The sequence below is a fragment of the Anomaloglossus baeobatrachus genome, chromosome 4 (genome assembly GCF_048569485.1).
Source record: "Anomaloglossus baeobatrachus isolate aAnoBae1 chromosome 4, aAnoBae1.hap1, whole genome shotgun sequence".
NCBI classification, from domain to species: Eukaryota; Metazoa; Chordata; class Amphibia; order Anura; family Aromobatidae; genus Anomaloglossus; species Anomaloglossus baeobatrachus.
The window spans coordinates 609,133,838-609,161,348 of NC_134356.1; the positions used below are offsets into that span (position 1 = coordinate 609,133,838).

Consider the following 27,511-nt stretch of genomic DNA (forward strand, 5'->3'; position numbering starts at 1 on the left):
CGCATTGTCCCTAAGAACCTGAAACACTGTCCAAACCTGTTCAACATGAGAATCCCAATCGTCAGAAAAAAATCAAAATGTTGTCCAAATAGACAATCAAAAACTTGTCAACAAAGTCCTGGAAAATATCATTCATGAAAGACTGGAAGACGGAAGGGGCATTAGTGAGCCCAAAAGGCATCACTAGCTACTCAAAATGCCCCTCAGGGGTATTAAACGCTATATTCCATTCATCACCCTGCTTAATGCGAATGAGATTATACGGCCCCCGAAGATCAAGCCTAGTAAACCAACTAGCACCCTTCACTCTAGAAAACAGGTCGGAAATCAGAGGCAATGGATACTAATATTTAACCGTAATTTTATTAAGGAGACAATAGTCAATACAGGGTCGCAATGAGCCATCCTTCTTGGCCACAAAGAAAAAACCGGCACCCAAAGGTGAAAATGACGGTCTAATGTGACCCTTCTCCAATGACTCCTTAATATAAGTCCGCGTAGCAACATGTTCAGGTACAGATAAATGGAAAAGCTGTCCCTTGGGAAATTTATATCCAGGCAATAATTCAATAGCGCAATCACAGTCCTTATGCGGAGGCAAGGACGCAGCCTCAGTCTCATTAAATACATCCATGAAATCCGACAAATAGTCAGGGACCTCCTGTGTCTGAGATGAAATAGACAAAACAGGAGTATCACTATGTACACATTGACAGCCCCAACTAGTCACAGACAAAGATGTCCAGTCCAGAACTGGATTATGGGTTTGCAACCAAGGGAATCCCAGTACCAATATGTCATGCAAATTATGCAACATCAAAAACTTGCAATCCTCCTGGTGGTCAGGCGCGACCTGCATCGTTACCTGGGTCCAAAACTGGGGCTTATTTTCAGCTAAAGGAGTAGCATCAATACCCCTCAAAGGAATAGGAGTTTGCAAAGGTACCATAGGGAAACCACAACACTCAGCAAACCCAAAATCCATCAAGTTCAGAAACTTAGGCTGTATATTGCCCAAAGTAAATGAACGGGCAAATCGTTTTTCATGCTTAGGGCAGATGGAAATAGTATGAGAGGCGTCTCCACAGAAGAAACATCGCTTTTTACGCCATCTAAAACCCTGCCATTCAGCCCTAGAAAAGACCCTATCACACTGCATAGGCTCCGGAGACCGCTCTGAGAGCGACACCTCTACTCGCATTGTGTTACGTTCACGTAAACGTCTGTCAATCTGAATGGCAAATGACATAGAGGCATCAAGACTAGAAGGGACAGGAAAACCCACCATAATATCTTTTACAGGCTCTGCCAAACCCTTCCAAAAAAGAGCCGCATCGTTCCATTTAGTAAGGACCGCCCACTTTCTAAATTTCTGACAATATATCTCTGCGAGTTCCTGACCCTGGATCAAGGCCAATAATGTCTTCTCGGCTTGATCAGTAGCATTGGGTTCATCATATAACAACCCCAGAGCCTGATTGAGTTTCTATAATCCCCTGCAATGCTTTATCACTACAGTAGATTATGTCGCAGCACTGCGCCTCATGCAGCGTGCATGCAACATGGTGTGTGAGGCTCTCCATAGCTCAGTAACCCGGGGTCATCATTGTGACTATGAGAGTGATCGGGTCCCTGTGATCCCATTACAGGGACCTGATCGGCAGGGAGAAGCAAGAGATCCCTCTCCCTGCCTTCTGAATGCTGCGATTGCACTGATCGCAGCATTTAGGGGGTTACACTGCTGGGAGCAGCATGGGCACTGCTCCGGGCAGCGAGAGACGGGTCCCAGCTGTAACATCAGCTGGAGAACTGGTGGCTATTGTGGGTGTACAGCACGATTGCCATGACTAAAAAAAAAAAAAAAGCACCAAAAAAAGCAGGAAAAAAGGCAATAGCAAAAAACCTGCAAATTCAATAAAAAAATGCGCGTAGGACACTTTTTTTTGGAGGGGGAGGGGGGGCAAGAGACATCCAACGACAAAGTAGTATCAGATTTTTTTTATTATTTTCCTATAAAATAAAAAAAAAAACACAGCGGTCTGAATGTAATGAATATATATATAAAAAAATTCAATAGCATTTGTAATCATTCAACAGATCCATATGGGAAATATTCCTCAAACCCAGAGAATAAAATGAAAAACACCCACATAATACTCATCGATGACTGTGTGGTGTCGGTTTTTGCTTTAGAAAACATCACAAATATAAGCTAAATCTAAAATCGAAGCCAAATCTACATGAAAAGGACAATCTGTAACGTGTACAAATATGCCTAGAAAGTGATCATACTAAAAACACGAGGTCATTCCCAATGAGAGATTTTCTTCTGTATGCACCCTGGATTTCACGGTGACCCCCCCCCCCCCCATTCAAGTAAGGTGCAGTTCAATAAGATGCTGTGCTCGACAGAGGTAAATTGGGTAACCATTGAAAAGGTTTGAGTAAGAGAGCACCGCCCTCCAATAAAAAGGAAGAATACACTAGAAAATGTAAGTAGCTGCATCTATGCAAAGGGAACCCGTCACCAGATTTGTCCCCTATAAACTGCGGCCACCACCAGTGAGCCCTTATATACAGCATTCCAGAATACTGTATATAAGAGCCCAGGCCGCGCTGTAAAACATAAAAAAGAGCTTTTATTATACTCACCTGTGGCGCAGTCAGGTCCGATGGGTATTGCTGGTCAGGCGCCTATCTTCCTTCCGTCGCCCTCCTCCTTCCCTGCTCTGTGTGGATGACCGTCCTATATCATCCACACAGAGGCCTCCATTGTGCTCCTGTGCACTTCTCTCTGCCCGACTGAGGGCAGATCAAAGTATAATAGTGTGCATGCGCGGGTGATCTTTGCCCTTTCTCGCGCCTGTGCATTACAGTACCTACAGCCCTAAGCAGGACAGAGAAAATTGCGAGTATGCAATGGAGGACACTGTGGATGAAGTAGAAAGCATCATCCACAAGGAGCAGGGAAGAAGGACGGTGATGGAAGGAAGAGAGGAGACGCCAGAGAGACCAGCGACGTCCATCAGACCGGATCGCCCCGCAGGTGAATAAATTAAAAATGTTTTTTACGTTATACAAAGTGGCCCCAGTTCTTCTATACAGTATTCTGGAATGCTGCATATAAGAGCTCACTGGTGGTGGCCGCAGCGTATAGGGGACAAATCTGGTGACAGGTTCCCTTTAACCATTATTATTGTTGGAAGCTAGGTGCTGGCCAATACGCGGCAGATTGTAATTCTCCAGCTATAACCCTGCCGGGAATCCTCGTATGATCACTAAGGGGCTGATTCATCAAAGCTTTCATGTCATAAAACTCTCGTAGAAAGCTTTGAAAAAGCTGCAAAAGTTTTGAAGTAGCTCCAAAATGGGTGGAGACCACCTATCAAATTCATTAAGTCTCGGTATTTCTTAGGACTGTTATGGACCAGGTGAGAAAATTATTTTGTATGTGCCACCTATTGGAGGTAACTACCCTCAATGGAAACATCCAGCCCTTTAATGAGCCTTGTACTGCGCCCAAGAGTATTATAGTCCTACCAGACACCCATCTATAGATAGCTGTTTCAGCTACTTGCCCCTCATCAGTGCATTGAAGCGTAACTTGTCATTCAGGAATCTACAAAGACTGGGTGACTTCTAAAGCTAGGTTCACATTAATGCAGCGCTCTCTGGTGACCTCTACATCAGGGTTTCTGTTGCAATCTCCAAAAATCAGTATTCAGGTGGTAACCCCGACAGGGCGAGGAAGCCGATAAAATCGCGGTGGAAGCTCTCGCCTTTGTCTTGTTTTGTGCATGTCCAAAGAGATGAATACTGCCAGGACAGAGACTAGACGGCAATTATAGTGACTCTGTTGGGTTCAGCAAAACAACATGGCTCCTTTAGAGTTCTGGAAGCAGTGCAGTTTTTTGGTGATTGCAACAGAAACCTCAACATAGTAATCGGCGCAGTATTAGCGTGAACCTAAGAGGGTTTCTAATACAGGTAAAATTAAAGAACGTATACAGTGTGTCCACCACCATTAACTTGAGAACGGCGGCAGCTATAGGCATAGAAGTGGTGTCTAGGTATAGTAAAGTAGCCATGCAATGAAACCACTTATAGCGCCACCTGGTGGAAGACAACGGAGTTAGCATTTTTCTCTCGAAAACAGAACGAGATAGAGAAAAAAAAGTGAATTACAAAGTTGTAGGGCATCATCAATTCAATACGAATCGACACCTTGCATACAGAAATGCTATGGTATAAAACCTATGACCCCCCCCCCCCCAAAAAAACCAAAAACCATTGAATGCTGGTGACACATATGGCACTCATTTAACTTTGATGCTCAAGGTGGCCACCGTCCGCTGCAAAGCACATCTGCACTCTGGACAGCATACTGTATCTTGCTGCACGTTGTGCAATATGGTAGGTGACACGTTTGGACAAGCATCTGTGATACTTCGTCGTAGGTCCTGCAATGTTGGTGGAGGGGTCGCATACACCTGCTGTTTGATGTGACCTCACAGAAAGAAGTCCAATGGGGTCAGGTCAGGTGAGCGTGGAGGCCACTCCAAGCAGCCACCATACCCAATGACTTGTAGGAAGGTCTCCATGAGGTATCACTTCACGTCCACAGCCTTGTGAGTTTTACATGTTCTAATCATAGCATTTCTGTATGCAAGGTGTCGATTCGTATTGAATTGCTGATGCCCTTCAACTTCGTAATTCACTTTTTTTCTCTATTTCGTTCCGTTTTCGAGATAAAAATGGTAACTCCGTTGTTTTCCACCAGGTGGCGCTATAGGTGGTTTCATTGCGTAGCGCATGGCTACTTTACTATACCTAGACACCACTTCTATGCCTATAGCTGCCGCTGTTCTCAAGTTAATGGCGGTGGACAGGATATGGGTGGACACACTGTATATGATTCATGGGGAAGGGGAAACGCTCGTTAGAAGAAAGATAATGCTGTATCAGAATAAATTAAGAAGGGGAATAATCACGTATACCGAAGGCCAAAGGTCAGTATTAGAAACAAGCTGAAGATTATCCATATTAATGTGCAAAGCTATACAAGGCATAACCCCGGCCTCAATAATCAGGGACAGGAAGGTCAAAGCCTCATCTATATACCAGTGTGGACTGATATCACAATCACAAACACCAACAGTGAATAGAAAAATCACCTGTAATAGGAAAAACAGAAACCAAAGGCTACGGCCAAGCAGTAAGAAGATAACCCGTCACTAATGGGGGCACCGACTCCTCTCGGGACAATCATGTGAAACCCCTAGAACAAAATCTGAGAGGGGTCAGGCGGGAGAGGCCGTTCACCACCCCATTCACCCCCATATTTAACTGTTATTGGGGTCTCATTCATTGTGGCAGATTATCTTTAAATTCTCCAGGGGCCAGGTTTCTATATTCCAAACCTAATATGCATTGGGGAAGAGGGGGGGCACATAAAAACATTATTGCTGTTTTTTGTTTTTTTTTACATTTCCACCTAAAATTATAAGTTCCTATCAGTCTCCAAAACGGTGTTCGGCGATTCTAATTTTATAGTGAATGTAAGTAAATAGGTCCAAAAATTCAGCACTAAATTATGTTTCATCAATGATAGGGGGATGATAAAGGATAAAAGTCTGTCACTGGGGGAGAATGTACAAAAGCGTATAGCAGGGAGTTAAATGGGTATTCCCATCGCCAAGATCCTATTCCAATATGCAGTAGGTGTAAGAAGAAGAATTAGAAATTTAGTATGGTTCTCCTGATATAGCTATGTTTCTTACCTCATGTGCAGGGCATCGAAGCTTAGGTATCCATGGTTACGACCACACGTTACTAACTGGCACTACCTGTAGTGACAGTTAGTTAGCCAGTTAATTACTTGTTAGTTACTTATGGTTGTAACCATAAAATCCCAAGCTGCAATGCCCTGCACATGAGATAAGAGACATGGCTATATCAGGAGAACTATACTATGTTTCTAAGTGGAGGTATTGGCTATCAATATTACAACTACTACATATTAGGATAGGATCTTGGAGACGGGAATAACCCTTTACACTCTAAATCGATAAAATAAATAATAGCACAATATGCAGCAGGCTCCCCCTAGTGGTGGCTGCAGGCAGGGAGAATTTGATCATTTAAGAGTGTTCGCTAAATAAAAGGAGCAATGTTTGTATTGACATCATAGAAGAAACCTACCTATCAGACTCTATTATCATTTTTGGCTGTGACTCCCATTGTGCCCGACAATCATGTGATCTCTCCTCGGCTTTCCCTGTCATCAGTGATGCCGCCATTTCTCCTGCACAGGTGACAAGTCTACATGACGGGTGCTGTATTTGTTAATCACATCACTATTAATCTTCGCGATGTGATGCAAAATAGAGGAGAAATCACAGGATCGACAGCGCAACATTAACCCCCGCACTCATCTCATCATGTGACCAACGGTGGATAAAGCCAGAGATTGAAAATAAAGCCTAATGGGCAAATGTCTTCTATGATCCCTGTGATTTTTAGCTGACCTGACTACCCCTTTTACTTCACGTCTAGGCCCATATTTTGGAGACAGAGCGCTCTCCATTGGCTAGATATATAAAAAAAATAAATCCGCACAAAATTTTGGTCCTAAAATGACCCTGGAGTGTCACCCGGGTGCCCGTCAACTTTTCAAAAGGTCAAATTTGTCTAGTTGTTCCTAGAATATGTCACTCCATGAAAGGAAATTTGCCAAGACTTAGTCAAAACCCCTGTGTAAGGGGTAATGGTCGCCATATTGAGTGACAGCCAGAAAGCAAAATAAAACTAAGACTTGGGAGACGATTACAAGTCCTGGACTTCTATTCAAAGGGGTTGTCCAGTGGAAAAAAAGCTACAACATATCCCCAGGATCGGTGATCGGTGGGGAGTCAGACTGATGGGACCTGCGCTGATCGGCTTTCATCACCAATGGCAACGTTTTATTCCTAATTCAAAATGGCCGCCTCAGTTCTTTCACTATGGACAAATCTGAGTTGTCCTATATCTCCAGAATAGGTGATTGGTGGGGGGTCCGTCTGATGGGACTTCCGCTGGTTGGCAGAACAGGATGCTTTTATCACCAATGGCAAAGTTTTATCCCTAATTCAAAATGGCCGCCTCAGTTCTTTCACTATGGACAAATCTGAGTTGTCCTATATCTCCAGGATAGGTGATCGGTGGGGGGTCCGTCTGATGGGACTTACGCTGATTGGCAGAACGGGATGCTTTGATCACCAATGGCAACGTTTTATCTCTAATTCAAAATGGCCGCCTCGTTTTTTTCCTCTATGGACAAATCGGAGTTGTCCTATAGGATGATGCATGGGCACGGCCCCTCCATTCTTGAAGGGCTCCATCCTGCCAATCAGTGCAGGTCTCAGCTTTCAGACCCCCCCACAGGTCATGGGGCCCCACTTTTTCTTCAAAATTTCTCTCTGCCGCCATGTTGGCTATAGGGAAGCAATGGAAACCATTTCCATTTTGTACTATTTAGATACGTAAATTCTCTCTAATGTCCGGGGAACTTGATTAAATAATATTATATAACGCTCTGGTTATTATGGGTTTTTTTTTGCCAAGTGCCCGCCTAGTAAATGCTTCCTGTGCCGCTTGGAAAACCAGAAGAAAATATATATATATATTTATATATTTAGATTCAATTAAAAAGACTATATACACCAAAGGTATATAAATATCAGCCATGCGTTACATTGTGTGGCCCCTCGCTCGCACAGGAGGCAGCCATTTTGTGGGCAAGTCATAAGAATACAGTCAAGTAGTCAGTCATGACTGGGAGCACAAAATGGCCGACCCCACATGCATTGTAGGGACGGACACAATTAAAGACATGGTGGTAAAAACACCAAAAAACAATAAAAACACACAAAGGCAGATTTATAAAACTGACTAAAAGAAAGACTGCTTCTGTTGCCCATAGTGACCAATCAGAGCCAGGCTTAGATTTTTCAAGAGCAGATTTAAAAATAAAAGCTGCACTGTGATTGGTTGCCATGGGAAATAAAAGCTGAAAGGTTTTTTTATGCAGTTTCATAACAATCTCACACTCAAATGTCACAACGGTGTTCACAGGACAAAACGTCTGGCGTCTTCTTCTAGCCATTCGTCCTCTTCATACAAAAGGACTAACGGAATATCAGGACCCATCACGGTCGCTGTATTGGCCGGTTGCTAAGCAACTCCCATCGCAAGCATTGCTTTGGTACGCGAGGTAAAGGCAAAATCCATCCAGATCCTGAACACTTGGGCATGATTTCATTAAAGGGATTGTCAGGTGAGACTCCATGATGGCCTATCTGCAGGGCTGGTGATCACTTACTGATCGGTGAACATCCGATAGGACATGTTTATCCCTGTTACAAAAAGGAGCAGCAGGTTGGATACCCGAGGTCCCGCTCCATTCATTCGCTATGGGTCTGACGGAAAAAGAGGAGCGCAGCGCTCAGCAGCCCAATATGGAATGAATGGCGCCATGATTGTGCGTGCACAATGGGGATAAAAGTGCCCCCTTCTGCCAACCGGTGCGGGTCCAAGCGGTGAGATTCCCACCATGATCACCAATTCTGCGGATAGATGGGCGAATAGTGAAATATTCGGGTTCGGGTAATGCGTACCAAATACCTAGTACTATTCTGTTATGGACAGGATTATATGAAGATACCCAAAATACAGGACAAGATGGCGCGTCCACCCATATTTGCAATCAGAGATATTCAAGAGACTGTCTGGATCTTTTCTGGTCAATTAAGCTTAGCTTGGAAATCACTGAATGAAGAAGCAAAGAAACATATATCTTACCTCTTCACGCATATTAGAAAAGAACAGTGTTAAGAAAAGTTTGGATTTTTAGTTAATTAGGTAGGATACCAAAATGTACCGCACATCGATGAAAAGTTTGGAAATATGTCCCTCCTATTTCCTTACACTTTCCTCTGTCTGATGGTTAGAACGGCTTGCAACCTTATGATATGATAAAGTATTGCGCCCTTGGAAGGATTCCAAATCTATCCCAAGCGACCATTATAAAAGCGTCTACCTTACTTAGATCGGAGCACTTTTGATTATTGATCCCTGCGTGGTTATTGTATGCATATAATTGAAGGTGTATGCACCATTTGATATACACCTCCAAATTAATTCCACTATTCGTCACAAATAACGAGCCTAATGCAAGTCAATGGGGAACCAGAGCAATTTTCTTGAGGATTTCCCAGAAAAATCCTTGGGTACCCCATTGACTTGCATTAGGCTCGTTATTCATGATGAATACTAGTACTCAGTACTTCGTACACGTAATCCGAATATTTCCCTATTCGCCCATCTCTAGTAAGAACTTTTTTTCACCAGACAACCCCTTTAAGCACCAATATCCCTATTATGCACACATCACACTCACAAAGGTCCGGGATGCTGAGATATATGGAGCTTTTTAGGGAACGCATATAAATTAGTGGCATAAACGCTGCGTTCATACACCTGTATTCGCAGCCGTGCATGTGTTGTGAATGGGGAGAGGGCAATCGATGGTGGTTTATCTGCCTTAAAAAGGTTGTACCCTACTTTTACATTGATGGCCTATCCTTAGGATAGGTCATCAATGTCAGATTGGCCGGGGTCCTAGACCTGGCACCCCCGCCGATCAGCTGTTTTCGTGCCAGCAGGTGGCCGGAAATGCTCTGTTCCAGAGCTGCTCTGTCTTCTGATAGTGGCCGCATCCGGGTATTGCACATTCATCTCCCATTCAAATCAATAATAGGCAGATGTAGAGTACCCAGCCTCTATCAGAAGAAGGGGCAGCTCCAGAACTGAACATTTCCGGCCTTCTGCTGTCGCCGGCAGCACCGAAAACAGCTGATTGGCGGGGTGGTGAGTGTCAGATTCCGGCCAATCTGACACTGATGACCTATCCTAAAGATAGGCCATCAATGTAAAAGGAGTGGACAACCGCTTTAAAAACACAAGGATTGGGCATTGAAATTCAACATGTCCGATCCTCCTCTCCCCTGATATCATCTGGCAAGGAGAAACGCATGGCTCCTAAGTACACAAGATAATCGGCAAGTCCTACCAAAATCTATGGGTTCGCCAGACTTTGCCTTTATGCTTTGGCACCTTTAGTTCCCAGACCTTTTTAAGTATGACGTGAAGGGGGTACCAGAATAGCCTGAATGTTCCAGTGTTAAGTGGAGTTGGCCTTTGGAAACCTCTAGCTTACAAGTGTAAGCATTGGAGAATGCCCACATCTTAGCCGGTGACGCAGTGCGGCAGCCAACGTCAACCTGGGAGAGTGTAGACGTAAGACCTGTATGGAGGCAGACAGAAGGTGAAGTGGGTACACACAGGGAAAGCATTCTGGGCGTTGTGAACAATCACAAAAAAATAGAACGGCAAAGGATGCAGATGTGAAATCTGTGAGGGTGACCAAGCCGCGGGAGGGGGCAGAACAGCCAGTTTCCATACACATATGCCAGTTTGGCCAAAATGTCCTCCCCTCTATGCACGCAGCAGGTTCTCCATCTGTTGCAGGGAGACAGTCATTACGGTTGATGCTGGTCCTTTCCCCCGGTTATGGCGTGTAAGCGGGTGGTGGTTGGAAAGGATTCATGACGTCGTACTCCGCAGGGTAAGAGTCACCTTCCATCTCCGACAGCAACTCCAAAGCCTGCTCTTCTTCCTCAGATGGGTAATGGCGTAGGAGGTTGGCAGCGGTGGCGAGGATGGATGCCCCACCTGCTCCAGCCACTAGGTAGAAACTCACAGCAAAGGTGACGTAGACTTGGGAGCCGTGGTATTGTTTGTGTTGCTGCTGGAGGGCCAGTATGAGCTCCGAGGCCCAGTAACAAAAGCCAATAACGGTGGCACATTGCAAGACTGCAGAACACGGAGATCAAGAGAGACAAAGAAAGAAATGGGTTACACTGTGCACATTCATGCAAGAAAAAAACCCCCAAAAAATGATTATTTTAAAACAGGACAATTTGGGCATTTTATACACTGGTCTGGAAAAGATTGTTAGAGTCATGTGCCGAAAAGGTCATAAATGTGCTGCAAGTGAAAGTACCGCTTTTTTCGGATTATAAGACACATTTTTTCTTCCAAAAATTTCTGAGGAAAATGAGGAGTGCACCTTATAGTCCAAATGCACCTTATCAGGTGGTGATAGAGAAGGGTAGCTGTAGGCTGTGAGGTGCTGTGCTGGGGCATGCAGGGCGCTGTGGACATCTGCGGGCTGTTGTGCTTCGAGCGGTGAGGCAGGGGCATCATGAAGATGTTGGCTTCAAATAATGGCGCCCGGAGTCGGTGTATATGCAGATCGAGCTCTCGGCTCAAGATCTCATCTGCGCATGCGCCGTCTCCGGTCCATTGGTCTCCTAGCAGCGGACTTAAGGAAAGTGGCTCCCAGCGGTGGTGCATGTGCAGATAAGATCTTGGCTTGTCATTGAGCAGATACCTCAATCTGCGCCGACTCCGGGCGCCATTTCTTTGAGGCCCGCACTGCCGACATCTTCAGGATGCCTCTGCCTCACTGCTTGCAGCACAACAACCCACAGCACAGCTCCCCACAGGCCTAACCACGGCACACCATAGTTTCTGGAAGTTGCCTACCACCCAGCATCTGGAACACCTGCTGGCCGGACCGCCCTGCCTCCTGTGACCCCGCTCCACCACCCCTGCCGCACCCCCTCCCGGTAAGGGACCACTGCATTGCAAGACAGACCTATGTTTTTTTTTTTTTTCACTTTTTTTCCTCTAAATTTGGGGTGCGTCTTATAATCCCGTGCGTCTTATAAACCGAAAAATACTGTATTTAAAAGTCAGAGAATACAATCTCTGAATGATAGGAGCTGGAGCAAATGTGACGTCTTCTTGTTACTAGATCTGTCTTACATTTTCAGGGCAGATTCACAACGTGAGGACAATAACTATACACTAGTTTCAGGAAATTATAAAACTGGCAAGTGACCCTTGTCACCCTATCTAGTGCCCTGTTTGCTGCCACCATTCAGCTTGGCTTTCCATTACTTTTGCTCCCACGATGGGCGCCACAATGAAATGAGTAGTACAATAGAAAGTCTAAACCATATCTCAACTACCATCCCTGTGCTATGGATCCCGGTGCTATGGGATGTGTGTGGTTCAGACTTGTCACTGCTCTGCCCATGTCATTGTGGTGGCCATCTTGGAAGCAAAAGGAACAGTGTATCAGGGCACCAGGTAGGGTGACTAAACATTAGAAATTTTAGCAACTTTCAATTCCAGCATGGAAGGTCACGTTACGTCATTATTTCCTTTTGCTCAAATTGCAACTTTTCAGTGCTCCATAAGCTCATTATTAAATCTAGGACAATATTTAAAGAGACAGTGGCCCTAATTTAAAGGGAATCTGCCACGGTGGACAGCATGAGAAGAAACGCAGGGTGGCGGTCAGATAGCAGAACTAGGAAGCAAGAGGAAGCTTGTTGTTGAGGTAAAATAAACCTTTTATTGTTAATAACCCTCTAATGGCCACTACGCGTTTCATCAGCTATTTGCTGTCTTCATCAGGTATTTAGCTAATTACCTCATTATTTTACCTCAACAACAAACTTCCTCCTGCTTCCTAGCGCTCCTATCTGACCGCCACCCTGCATTTCTTCCTATGTTATATCCCGGCCGAGGTATTAACGGCAGTAGCAGCTCTGGGAGTATAGCGTTTTTTTCTCACCAATAGGACCTGCGGTTGCTGGGATACTGGCCTTTCGTTGGCTGTGCGACAGGACCTGTGGTGATGCACTTCCGGTCGCTCGCGATCACATGATCTACCAGGAGGAAGTATCTCCCCGGTGTTCCCCAGGATCTACAGCCAGCACAGAACATCACCAGCTCCCACGGATTAATCTTCTGCCCTAACCGGGGTTGTACCAAGACCACCAGGTATCGCACAGCGCATCTCTCCTTTTTCCTCCTTGTCATATACGGTGAACAGCAGGGTATAGAGAAGGAGAAGCGGAGCAGAATGAATGATATATGGGTTTGTGGGAAAAGATTCAGTATAAAGTGTATTTTCTTCATTGGAATCCCAGGTGTTGTGTGTAGGAGTCCGGTGGGCGGTCCTACTAGTGATGGACAGCTATCTCTGCATGCACAGTCATACAAAGAAGACAGTCAATCATTATAAAGGACCGCCCACTGGACTCCTATACATGCAGCAGCAGGGATTACAATGAAAAAGTTTTACTGAAACTTTTCCCATAAAAATCTACATCAATCTGATCATCCCCTGCTCTTTAACATCCTTCCTGCAGATCAGATGCCATTTTCAATATGACAGGTTCCCTTTAAAGAAAGAGATCTTTTATAATTAGGGAATTTATCAGAAGTCTTACTAATCCTAAAATAATGAGCGTGGAGTGATCCGAGTGGAGGGATGAATCATGCGACCAGCACCGTACGGGGCGCTCGCTTCATTGTGACCTAATCAAGGCGGCCATTGTTATACAGGGGACAGTATTATGTCTCTGTGTGAATTGATAAGGAAAGATCATCTGAATGACACCATGCATCCTTCAGAAGTGGATCATGTGATCCATGTCAGCCAATCACTGGAGAGGAATGGCTAATTTACATAGTGATTGTTTCTATACTGCTTTCCGTCAGATATTCAGGAACAGTTCAGTGGATGCATTGGACCGATGCACTGATTTAAAAAACAATGGCTGATATATTAAAGGGACTCTGTCACAGGTATTTGCTATGTAATCTGAGAGCAGCATGATGTAGGGGCTGAGACCCTGATTCAAGCAATCCCACTTGCTAGTCTTCATCTTGTCATTTTGATATAATCACAGCTTTCTTTTCCGCAGACCAATCAGTTCTCTGAATGCCGAGCTCGGTATAACGCCGCCCACACCACTGATTGGCTATTCAGTGGTGGGGGCGGGGTTACACAGAGCAGCTGACTAAGAAGCACAAGACATCTGGTCCTAGTGATAATCTCCTGCTGATAAAACACTGATTTTATTGAAAACAGCAAAACACAGCCCAGTAAGTGACACATCACAGCTCTCAGATTACATTGCAAAAACCTGATGACAGATTTCCTTTAAGACTGGCGTCGTGACTGAAAGGATTGGGGTAACATATCTGTAGTTTTGCTACATCTGACACACAGCCATGGCCACGAACATCCAGACCCAGCTCCGCACATTTTGGCTGCTTCAAACTGGCGCAAAAATACAAAGATGCAAAATCCTTGCACAGCAGCACGTTCCGCAGACTCTTTAAAGCTTTTTATGACAGTTGTGCGCCATAAAAGCTTTGATGAGTTGGGACCACTCAATGACAGGTTCTTTTGGACCCTATAACATATTAATGGGGCAGCTTTACTAATGTGATCTAATTTTTAGACAGTATATACTTTATCTACTCAGTCTAAAGATGTGGCACAACTTTAGAAACTTTTGTCCAAACTTACCGCTCCTATTGGTTGGCTTAGCTGGCGCCTGTAATTTGCACCAAATTTAGCGCACGGTGTCTACAATTTTGCGATCAATCTATAAGCATTTACCTAACCTGTCACATGTGATCACGCAGCGAGCCATTTGTAATCGTACGTACCTGTGAGTATGTGTGCAAAAGCATAACGCCTGGTAATCTTCAGAGCAGGATGTTTGGGGCCAAAAACATCAAGCAAGAAGGCCGTCATACTGCAAGCGATGCCCAGGAAGCAGAAGCCAGCGATGACACGAAGGAGAAGGATGGTCTGATGGTTCATACAGAACTCTGCAATACAAACCACATGTATAACGCTGCCTCATGTACAATGAAGTCCAACAAAGAGGGTCTCTAGTCCCGTGGTAGGCTGAGACCTATAGGCGTATACTGTACATGTCCTAAACGTCACTAGTTGGGTTCGAGTGTATAAAATGGGCTCAGGAGCGGAGTTCAGTCTATATAGGGCAGATGTCAGCTGTGTTTTACAGCCAGCACCTGCTGCTAAAGCCAGCGATCATCTTATTAATCACTTACCATACCTGTCAATCTCTGACAGTGGCATATAAGGGTCCTGGGGCATCAGTTCCAGCGCCCATCGCCCCTCCAATGAAAATCCTGGAGATTTGATGGCTGTTAGCTGGGTGCATACTGAAAGTCTCTGTGGCTGCCATGTTTGTGAATCCCACATGACATTACGATGTTTACTATGTATCATACTACTGATGTTTACTATATATCATACTACTGATGTTTACTATATATATCATACTACTGATGTCTACTATATATCTCATACTACTGATGTTTACTATATATCTCATACTACTGATGTTTACTATATATCTCATACTACTGATGTTTACTATATATCATACTACTGATGTTTACTATATATCATACTACTGATGTTTACTATATATATCATACTACTGATGTTTACTATATATATCATACTACTGATGTTTACTATATATCATACTACTGATGTTTACTATATATCATACTACTGATGTTTACTATATATATCATACTACTGATGTTTACTATATATATCATACTACTGATGTTTACTATATATCATACTACTGATGTTTACTATATATATCATACTACTGATGTTTACTATATATATCATACTACTGATGTTTACTATATATCATACTACTGATGTTTACTATATATATCATACTACTGATGTTTACTATATATATCATACTACTGATGTTTACTATATATCATACTACTGATATTTACTATATATCATACTACTGATGTTTACTATATATCATACTACTGATGTTTACTATATATCATACTACTGATATTTACTATATATATCATACTACTGATGTTTACTATATATCATACTACTGATGTTTACTATATATCATACTACTGATGTTTACTATATATCATACTACTGATATTTACTATATATATCATACTACTGATGTCTACTATATATCATACTACTGATGTTTACTATATATCACACTACTGATGTTTACTATATATCATACTACTGATGTTTACTATATATCATACTACTGATGTTTACTATATATCATACTACTGATATTTACTATATATATCATACTACTGATGTTTACTATATATCACACTACTGATGTTTACTATATATCATACTACTGATGTTTACTATATATCATACTACTGATATTTACTATATATATCATACTACTGATGTCTACTATATATCATACTACTGATGTTTACTATATATCATACTACTGATATTTACTATATATATCATACTACTGATGTTTACTATATATCATACTACTGATGTTTACTATATATATCATACTACTGATGTTTACTATATATCATACTACTGATATTTACTATATATCATACTACTGATGTTTACTATATATCATACTACTGATATTTACTATATATATCATACTACTGATGTTTACTATATATCATACTACTGATGTTTACTATATATCATACTACTGATGTTTACTATATATCATACTACTGATGTCTACTATATATCATACTACTGATGTTTACTATATATCACACTACTGATGTTTACTATATATCATACTACTGATATTTACTATATATATCATACTACTGATGTCTACTATATATCATACTACTGATGTTTACTATATATCATACTACTGATATTTACTATATATCATACTACTGATGTCTACTATATATCATACTACTGATGTTTACTATATATCATACTACTGATGTTTACTATATATCATACTACTGATATTTACTATATATATCATACTACTGATGTTTACTATATATCACACTACTGATGTTTACTATATATATCATACTACTGATGTTTACTATATATCATACTACTGATGTTTACTATATATCATACTACTGATATTTACTATATATCATACTACTGATGTCTACTATATATCATACTACTGATGTTTACTATATATATATATATATCATACTACTGATGTCTACTATATATCATACTACTGATGTCTACTATATATCATACTACTGATGTCTACTATATATCATACTACTGATGTCTACTATATATCATACTACTGATGTTTACTATATATCATACTACTGATGTTTACTATATATCATACTACTGATGTTTACTATATATCATACTACTGATGTTTACTATATACCGCAATACTGAAGTATAGAGTAGAATCTATCAAACAATGGCTAATTCAATTCCCAAAAAGGACTTATAGGGAACCTGTCACCTACGAGGTGGTTCGGTTTGATGGGCATCGCTGTTCTCGGCGAATCCTCTATCCTTGTAATCGCCGTCTTCCTTCTTGCTTTGTGGGGATGACACATCCTATGTTATCCACACAATGCCTTCCCACTGTGCTCCTGAGCACGCGCACTCTGCTCTGCCGTACGGAGGGCAGAGTAAAGTACTGTAATGCGCGGGCGATCTTTCACCTTTCCCAGCCTGTGCATTACAGTACTTTAGAGCGGAATGGAAGGCACTGTGTGGATGACATAGCACGCGTCATCCACATGAAGCAAGGAGGACGGCGATGGCGAGGGTAGAGGAGGTGCTGGACTGAGGGCAGCGACGCCCATCGGACTGGAGCGTATCGGACCGCCTTGCAGGTGGTTCCCTTTAAAAACTGAAAATTAAAAAAAATATATATTTTTTTTAATATTTTAAAAACATAAAAGTTTGAATCACCCATCTTTCCCAATACAAAATAAATAGAAAAATAAACCTTTATGGTATCATTGTGTCCACAAAGAGTACGAGCTATCAAAATCTTAAATTATTTAACCTATACCTTAGAGGGGTTGATCACAACCCCTTTTTAATCCCTAGGTTTCCCCGGTAAAATGATAATCCTTATACTCTCCTCCAGCTCCAGCGCCACTCTAGAGGTGTTGGCACTAGCTCTCCTGGGGATTGCATGACATTATGTCACATGATCCCTGCAGCCACTCAGCAGCCGCTTCCCTCTCCCTTCTTTCGAACAAATTAGGCACCCGGAGAAAGCAAGAGCTACGACTGCTCTCTGACTTTAACTGCATGTCAATTACATCTGAAGGAGGGGAAAGTGAAGCCAGCACTGACTGATTGCAGGGATCATGTGACAAAGTCATGTGATCCCCAGGAGAGCTAGTGCCAACGCTGCTGGAAAGAAGCCAGCACCGGAGGGGAGTATAGGCATTATTATTTTACATGGGGGAAACATAGAAATTGAGAAGGGATAGTAGTGGACAACCCCTTTAAATGCCTTAAAAAAATATGAAATACCAGAATTTTTCAGTGCCGCTAAACAAAAGTAATGACCTTTGGAAGAAAAGTAGGAAAACATGAACGCACAAACACAAAATTTGGAGACAAGAGGTTGTAGTTATGTAATGCGAGGAACTCACTGGTGAGAAGCTCGGGATCCTCCGTCCCCAGTACATCTGCCACCCCTAACTCTTGACGCTTGCAGGTTCCCCCGTGGATATGTAGCCAGGCTGGTTCTGCCAGTGCGGTGCACAAGGCTGTGATGGACAATGCTCCAGGAAGGGCTGATGCCAGGCTTCTTTCTGGCTGTTTGGGAAGGGCATGAGCCCCGTGACCTCTTCTTCTCGGCATAGAAGAACCACCGGACCCGCCGGGAGCAAACATCTCAGGTGCTGGTGTCAGTCTACAAGCCAGAAATAGAGAGAGGATACAGACTATACACCATCAGAGGACAATTATACATGGGGACAGCGTAGAGCGCAAATGTGAACGGTGCTCGAAGAATAAGGTATGTGTTCTCCAAAGTGTGGTAACCAAAAAATGGTTTATGGCACCGGACTTTTTTGAACAGTTTTCTATTGATGGCTATAGAAGTGTAAAGGCCCTGGCACACACAGAGATAGATCTGTGCTTGCAGTGAAATTGTGGACAATCAGTGCCAGGTTTGTGGCTGTGTACAAATGGAACAATATGTCCATGATTTCACTGCAACCACAGATCTGCCAAAGATTTTTAATCAGGGTACTAAAAAAAAAGAAAATCAGGATGGCTCCTGGATCTACTGAAATATTAGAATAATTGCTGGCTGTGGTTAATAATAAAAATTGAAGTCCGTCAGCAGATTTACGCTACTCCATGATGTAGGAGCAGAGACCCTAATTCCAGCAATACGTCACTTACTTAGCTGCTTTTTGTAGTTTCTAGGACTGAAAATCCGAGGCTGCAGGGAAGAATAAATTTAATTTCTTCCCAGTAGCTGGGCTTTCAATGGCTCAGCAGCTTTTGAACAAGGTTATCCTCCAGAATAACCCTATATGTGCAGGTTAATAGTGTTTTTTAAAATGACAGGTTCCATTTTACATCAGCATAAAAACAGTGTGCCGAAAGCTTCACGGCATTGGTTTCTATGGCCGAGCAGCTGCAAGAGCCTTACATCACCAAGCACAAAGCCAAACGTTGGAAGGTGTGGTGTAAAGCCATCACCACTTGCAGAGGATATGTGTTCTGTGGAGTGACGGACCACACTTCTCTATTATCCGAAGCACGAGTCTGAGTTTACTGACTGCAACGTTTGGTGGAGGAGAGATAAATCTATGGGCTCCTGTCCCACATCCACAGATTACTGATGCGGTGATGGACCGGACTCCGAGGGTCAATTTGCACCATTTCTACATGTCAATAATTTTTTCTCAAATGTGAAAAAATGGCCTGTGTTTTTCTTTTCAGCTTCCTGGACTTCATTCCTGCCGTTTTTACAATCCTAATTGCATCGATGTCTCTGGTATGGAGAGAGAAAAAAATATTTGCTCCCCACATCCATTAAAGAGGTTGTCCTCTACTTTATCATTGACAGCTTGTCCTTCGGATAGGTCATCAATATCTGAACGGATGGGGTCCGACACTCCGCATCCCTGCCGACGATGGCAGCAGGTGGCCAGAAATGCACAGTTCTGGAGCTGCTCCGTCTTCTGATGGTGGACGCAGCCGGGTACTGCATGTACGGCTCCCATTCATATCAATAGGGGGTAGATGTACAGTTCTCCACTATCAGAGGAGGGGGCAGCTCCGGAGCTGAGCATTTCCAGCTGCCGCCGCCAGCACCGGGGGTAGGTAATCGTTGGGGGTGCGGAGTGTCAGACCCTGGCCGATCAGATATTGATGAACAATCCTAAGGGGTACTTTGCACACAGAGATAAATCTGCGGCAGATCTGTGGTTGCAGTGAAATTGTGGACAATCAGTGCCAGGTTTGTGGCTGTGTACAAATGGAACAATATGTCCATGATTTCACTGCAACCACAGATCTGCCAAAGATTTATCTCTGCGTGCAAAGTACCCCTAAGGATGGGCCATCAATGTAAAAGTAGTGGTCAATCTCTTTAAGCAGTAGAATACGGACGGCACATGGACGACACAAGGGCTAATATTTCCCATGAGCTATTCACGAGGTTGATCCATAACATAAGTCAAAGTAGGACATGTCTCAGTCCAGAAAAATACAAAGAGGCAAGAAAAGGCACAATGGTGGGAACGGTCTGTGATCTGTCTGTAAAACTAATATAATACCAGGAGAACTCCTGTGTGAAAGGCCCAAACTCACCTGTACATTGCAGAACTTTGCTTTCAGCACTGAAGGAACTTATGAGCGAAATAAAGACTGTGTGGCAATGTCAGGGATAAGCAGTGTGAAAACCAGGAGCCTCTGCTGGACACTCAGATCCAGAGGGCAGACATAGTGCAGGGCAGGCCATACACATTAGATCCAATGGACAGGCGAAAACTGATGGCAGAGGGTGCATCTGCTGGGCTGAGGTCCAACACATCCACCAGGACGGGGCTCTGCAGAGCCTGTTCTCAGGATCGCTGGGGGTCCAGTAGTCAGATCCACCCCCTCACCCCAATTAATCTTTTACCTTTTAATGTTGGCCAAATCCACTTTCGGGGGAAACCTCTGACCATCTAATATGTATGAGGTCTCCTGCCTCTCCACCAATGGTAGATGTCAGGGCAAAAATAGAGTCAGGGCATTAGATTTACAACATGGTGGATCATTTTGGTTCTGTAGGAAGATAAGACATGACCAGAGATGTGCCAGCAGCTTATCCCCCTCCCCCATTTAGAAATCATGCCTGAGCTGAGTGTGTATGGGGAGTGAAGAGGAATAATGTCGGCAGGGTGATCATTCAGCCGGCAGCCATCTCCCTGGACTCCCCTGAGGAACATGCTCCTGTGTCCTCTACTCCTGTATGTGAAAGTCTCAGGCAGGACTTCTCTGGCAGCGATTTCTCTACCAGAAAACAAAGGAATTGGCCATCTGAATTTAGGCTGTGTCCGCACTTTGCGTCGAGTTAGTTGTAGTTCAAAAAGCATCCTCTGGCAGAAAGGATGTAAATCGCAAAGAAAGTAGCCTATGCGCACCTTGCGGTTTTCATGAGTTTTTAGTGCTTTTCCGGTGCTTTTCGAAACGCTGCAGTTTTGTAATAAATTGAATGGATGGGAAATGCAGTCAAAATGGCAAAAACAATTGACATGCTGCTTCTTTAAACGCTCAGTTTTTGCCCAAATTTATGCAAATTACGCCAGGTTCACATTTCCGTTGTTTTGCATCAGTCACATGTGTCGCTTGACGGACTCCGTTGTGTGCAGGGCGGCGGAGTTCGGGGGGTGGAGCTGCCTGCATGGCTGGGGACAGGTGTGTGTGTGTGTGTGTGTGTGTGTGTGTGTGTACACACATGCTGAGTGCGGGAGGGGGTGGAGCCGAGTGGTGAAGTGTTGGCCTCCTTGCACACTGTATCCAGGGTAAATATCGGGTATAAGCAAAGCACTTTTTGCTTTACCCGATATTTATCTTGGATACCAGCTTAGCGCAGGCTCCCTGCACCCGTAACCACTGTAAATATCGGGTAACTAACCAAAGCGCATTGCTTGGTTACCCGATGTTTATCCTGGTTACGGGGGCAGGGAGCCAGAGAGAGCATGCGCAGCAAAATCCTACGGATCGCGCTGCTCAAAAAACTTTACATGCTGCGTTGCTCCCGCCCGGCGGTCAGTTAAAAAACGACTGACCGCGACACAGCGGATGCAACGCAGCATCATCAGTCACAATCCGTCACTAATAGAAGTCTATGCGGAAAAACAGGATTCCTGCAAAATATTTTGCAGGATACCGTAATTCCTCAAGGCTACGGATTGTGACTGATGCAAAAGAACAGAAGTGTGAACTTAGCCTTAAACACAGCGTTTTGAACAGCAAAGTGCGCACAAGAAAGTTCAATGTCCCACTGACTTTGCTTGAAAAGCAGAACGCAAGCATTTTGGCATGAAAACGCTGCAGCTGAAAAAGCAATGGAAAAGTAGGTAAAAAAGCAAAGTGCGGACACAGCCTTAGACATATCAGATCCTTCTCGTCCACAGCATCAAGTCAGATGACTCGGGAGACCCCTACACATTAGACTGTCGGTGGATCCTGCCAGTATCGGTGGGTTTGGCCAACTTTAGTGTAATGTGTAAGGGAGGCCTTACAGGTTGTCCTCTTTCAACAAAAAACCCTTTGCCTGCAAATTCGGGCGAACAATGAGAGCAGCGATCCTGGTTCTGCCAATGTAGCAGGAATGAGCCACCGAGCTCAGTGATTGGCTGCAGCGCTGTCAGCGCTGCAACCAAACAATTGAAGCGAAAGAGACTCTGTGCTGGATCTGGGGAGGGGGATTAAAGCAGTTTGTTTTTGGCACAGAGGCCCATTAGGAGGCTAACAGATGGGTTCACATGGCAGAATGGTACCTGCCCAGCAAACCTGCTTTTAACAGATCATTTTTCATCAGTGCACTGGATCTGATTTCATCCTTTTTATCGCGGCGTCCATTTTTTCTTGTATGTAAAGGAAAAAATTCAGGTGATGTTCAGCCAGCCACTGGCTGCACTGTTTTGGACCTGAGCCACGCATGCTGAGATTTTTCCCATGTGGACCAACAGCTACGAGCCTCGGCTATAATGTTCCCGCGTAAGACCGCATTGTATAAATCCTGTGAACAAGCCCGAAAAAGACGGACAGCACTCGGGGACACAGGTGACCTGTCTATGGGCTCTGCCTGGTTTTCGAGGACCTTTCAGTTTGATTTAAGACAAAATATCTTTTTTTTTTCCCGCTCACACGATACACATAAAGAAAAAACAGCGACGTGTGAACAGTCTCATGAACTATAATGTACGTGTTCTATGTGGATGAGGTCGGACATGTGCACTTGTAATTACCGGGGGGGGGGGTAATACTATGACCACAAATAACCTCAGTGTATTAACCTAAAAGATACTATTTTTGGTGATTAGATAGCATCAGCCATAATAATAATAATATTTTTTATTTCTATATAGCGCCAACATATTCCGCAGCGCTTTACAATTCAGAGGGGACATGTACAGACAATATGAGAATACAAAATAATAAAATTCAGATACCAAGAGGAGTGAGGGCCCTGCTCATAAGCTACAGTGTATGAGGAGATAGGGGAGGCACAAAAGGTGAATGGGGGGAGAAAAGCTTGTCATATATGGCCCAGCCATCGATTTAATAGGGGATTCAAAAGCAGCTGCATGGACCGGTCGCCGGCCAGATTATATATATATATATATATATATATATATATATATATATATATATATAAAAAGTGTTAAAAAGTACATGAAGAGGAAGGAACCAGAAGATACAGGGGACGAGAACTGGAAGTACATTTTTGAAGGGTAGAAAGGGACTAGATTAGATCAGGGCGGTGAGGTGTTAGGCTATGTGCCCACGCTGCGGAAAATGCGCGGATTTTGTAGCGGATTTCTCGCGGAAAAGCCGCGGATTTTCCGAAAATCTGCAGCACAGCTACTCCCCAGCCATTTCTATGGCATTTGGGAAATGCTGTGCCCACGCTGCGGATTTTTCCGCAGCGGAAATCGTGCGGATTTTCGTGCGGAAAAATCTACAGCATGTCAATTATTGTTGCGGATTTCTCCGCAGGGTCCCATATACTTACCTGCCTTGATAGAGACCCAAGTCACTTTCTCCGTCCAGTGTACAGCAGCGCGGTGGATCCAGCCAGGTACAGGAAGGAAGAGGTGGGCGGGGCCTGCACGAGCTCCGGTCATGTGCCAGCCGGAGCTAGTTCAGGCCCGCCCACCTCCAGCACAGTGAGCCAGACGCTGCCTGACAGTGACCCGGCCGCCGGAAAGCGAGGTGCTGCATGATGGACGCAAGTATGAGCACCCCGATCACTGCAGCACTTGTTCTGCATTGAGGATGCAGGGCCGAAGCCATGGTACTGTATCCTCAATGCAGAATGTCCGCACCATATCCGCAGGACATTCCGCTGTATATCCGCAGCATTGAAACAGAGAAAGTTCTGTTGCGGATTTCTGGGAGCACCTGCGGAATGTCTTGCGGATATATCCGCAGGATAATGTCCCTGTGGGCACATAGCCTTAAGCTAGACTAAAGAAACGCATTTTTAGGGCCCGCTTAAAGGTGTGGATGTTGGGAATTAATCGGATTGTTCTTGGTAGTGTGTTCCAAAGCATTGGCGCAGCTCGAGAGAAATCTTGGAGACGGGAGTGAGAGGTTTGAATTGTTGAGGATGTCAGTCTTAGGTCATTAGCAGAGCGGAGGGCACGGGTGAGGTGATAGACAGAGATGAGGGAGGAGATGTAGGGCGGTGCGGAACCGTGGAGAGCTTTGTGAGTAAGAGTGATAAGTTTATGTTGGATTCTGTAACGGATAGGCAACCAGTGCAATGACTGGCACAGAGCAGAGGCATCAGTGAAGCGGTTGCAGAGGAAAATTATCCCAGCTGCGGCATTCAGGATGGATTGGAGAGGGGAGAGTTTAATAACAGGGAGACCAATTAGTAAAGAATTACAATAATCCAGGCAAGAATGAAAAAGAGCGACAGTTAAGGGGGCTTTACACGCTACGACATCGCTAATGCGAACTCGTTGGAGACACGGAATTGGTGACGCACATGCGGCCGCATTAGCGATGCCGTTGCGTGTGACACCGATGAGCGATTTTGCATCGTTGCAAAAACGTGCAAAATTGCTCATCGGTGACATGGGGGTCCATTCTCAAAAATCGCTACTGCAGCAGTAACGAGGTTGTTCCTCGTTCCTGCGGTAGCACACATCGCTCCGTGTGACACCGCAGGAACGAGGAAGCTCTCCTTACCTGCCTCCCGGCCGCTATGCGGAAGGAAGGAGGTGGGCGAGATGTTACATCCCGCTCAGCTCCGCCCCTCCGCTGCTATTGGGCGGCCGCTCAGTGACGTCGTTGTGATGCCGCACGGACCGCCCCCTTAGAAAGGAGGCGGTTCGCCGGTCACAGCGATATCGCCGGGCAGGTATGTGTGACGGGTCTGGGCGATGTTGTGCGGCACGGGCAGCAATTTGCCTGTGTCGCACAACAGATGAGGGTGGGGACCCACGCTGGCGATATCGGGACCGATATCGCAGCGTGTAAAGCCCGCTTAAGAGTTTTTGCAGAGTCAACGGTAAGGTCGAATTCTAGAGAGGTTTTTGGGCTGGAGATGACATGAACGAGCGAGTGACCAAACATGGGGAGCAAAGGAGAGATCGGAGTCAAATAAAACCCCAAGACAGCGGGCGTGCTGCTGAGCCGTAATGATAGAGCCACACACAGAAATGGTAATATTGGGATTTGTTAGGAGGAGGTTAGGAGAGGGAGGAAACAGGAGACGTTCAGTTGTAGATAGAGGGAGGACATGATGTTTGAGACAGCGGACAATCAGTAGTATTTTGTAATAATGCAACAGTGATGTCAGGAGATGATGTGTACAGTTGGGTGTCCATTTGCCGCCATGATCGTCATCCTCTTCTATGTCAGTAAAAAATCCAGCAGATTTGCCACTCAGGATTTAAAGCAGGGCTGTGGAGTCGGTATAAAATGCACTGGACTCCGACTCCTAAAATATATAATAAATTGGGGACAGGAGTGCAATGCAGAATGTGCTGAATATTTTACTAAATAATAACATTTAGTATAATGCTTATATTTAAGTGAAAAATGCATTGTAGTACAATGTGAACATCAGACATTTAATTATTTTTATGATACAATAATCAAGATTTGGATAGAACATAAAATATATTTATTGGAATACAACTTTAGAACACAAAACACTAATAAATTGTAAATATGTAACACTATGTAATATACAGTAGATTACATATATATCTTGTGTGTATATATATATATATATATATATATATATATATATATATACACACACACACACACACACACACACAAGATATATATGTAATCTACTGTATATTACATAGTGTATTACATATTTACAATTTATTAGTGTTTTGTGTTCTAAAGTTGTATTCCAATAAATATATTTTATGTTCTATCCAAATATCTTGATTATTGTATCATAAAAATTATTAAATGTCTGATGCTCACATACACATATTCATGTATTACAATAAATATTTCACCTAACTATAAGCAATATATGTCGGAGTCGGTGCAAGAGAAATTGAGGAGTCGGAGTCGAAAGTTTGGCTTACTGACTCCACAGCCCTGATTTAAAGGGGTGGTCTACTACTGGACAGCCCCCTGCGTGATCAATTCAGGATCCCGTAGAGAATAAAAGCAGCGCATACTCACCCTCCGCAGGAGCGCCATTCCAGCTGGTCATGTAACACTTATGACATGATCACTGCTACCAATCAGCGGCCACTGTTGGCTACAGCCTTTACTATTTATCCAAAATAGAAGTCCGCTCTGATTGGCGTGTGCGGTCACATAACCACAATGTCACATGACCTGCTGGTAACAGCGATATCTGGAATGGCGCCTTTCTGGGCCATCACTATACATAATTTTGAAGCCAATACGTATTTAGGTGGTTGGAAATCATTATTTTGTAGCCAGATTATCAGTGCAGACGCCAATTACTGTATACAAGACAACAGACATGGAGGAGAGCTGCAGACATTAGGGGATGAGGGTGTCTGGAAGCAGGACGTGTATATACGACCATAATATAAGACAGAAGGAAGTAACATTCCTAGGATCAGTGTATAATCTGATGATAACTGGTAATTATCAGATATCAGCCCGTTCACAGGGTCTCCCCGAATCCCCCCATCCACACACATGTTAATTCCAGCCCCCCGGACACAGTCACCCCCACATACAGGCTTCCTCCCCCGGTATTACTGACCGCAGCTGCCGGTCCGCTTCTCCCCGCAGCTCGGCTATAACCACAGCTGACTTCCGCCTCCTCCCTGCGTCACCGCCCCGTGCCATGCAGGAAACAAGAGGCGAAACCAGTCAATAACACTCATGTGACGTAATTAAAGTAATAAAAAAAACCCGGAAGCCATATTCCCGGAGTCTCTCCAGTATACATGAATGCGGAAATCACATCCAAAATGGCGTCTTGAAGGAGACATTGAGAGAGCGCTGAGGGCGGCCTCTAGTGAATAGAATGCTGGGTGTGTAGTTCTG

General features: G+C 43.9%; 1 protein-coding gene across 1 annotated transcript; it reads right to left on the bottom strand.

Annotated features, from left to right (window-relative positions):
• Window positions 1-4,842: 4,842 nt before the first annotated feature.
• Window positions 4,843-27,298, bottom strand: TMEM127 (transmembrane protein 127). The gene is made up of 4 exons (XM_075346197.1): window positions 27,225-27,298; window positions 18,418-18,680; window positions 14,638-14,802; window positions 4,843-10,911 (listed from the first exon to the last, which is right to left on the bottom strand). Exons 2-4 carry the CDS (start codon window positions 18,659-18,661, stop codon window positions 10,607-10,609), a joined length of 714 nt encoding a protein of 237 aa, XP_075202312.1. The 5' UTR covers window positions 18,662-18,680; window positions 27,225-27,298; the 3' UTR covers window positions 4,843-10,606.
• Window positions 27,299-27,511: the final 213 nt, after the last annotated feature.

Coding starts and splice junctions, on each gene's coding strand:
- TMEM127 (XM_075346197.1), bottom strand. CDS start 18,661: ATGTTTGCTCCCGGCGGGTCCGGTGGTTCTTCTATGCCGAGAAGAAGA. Junction 14,803..18,417: donor GGATCCCGAGCTTCTCACCA/GTGAGTTCCTCG, acceptor TTTGTATTGCAG/AGTTCTGTATGAACCATCAG. Junction 10,912..14,637: donor TTTTGCACACATACTCACAG/GTACGTACGATT, acceptor CGTGTTCTGCAG/TCTTGCAATGTGCCACCGTT.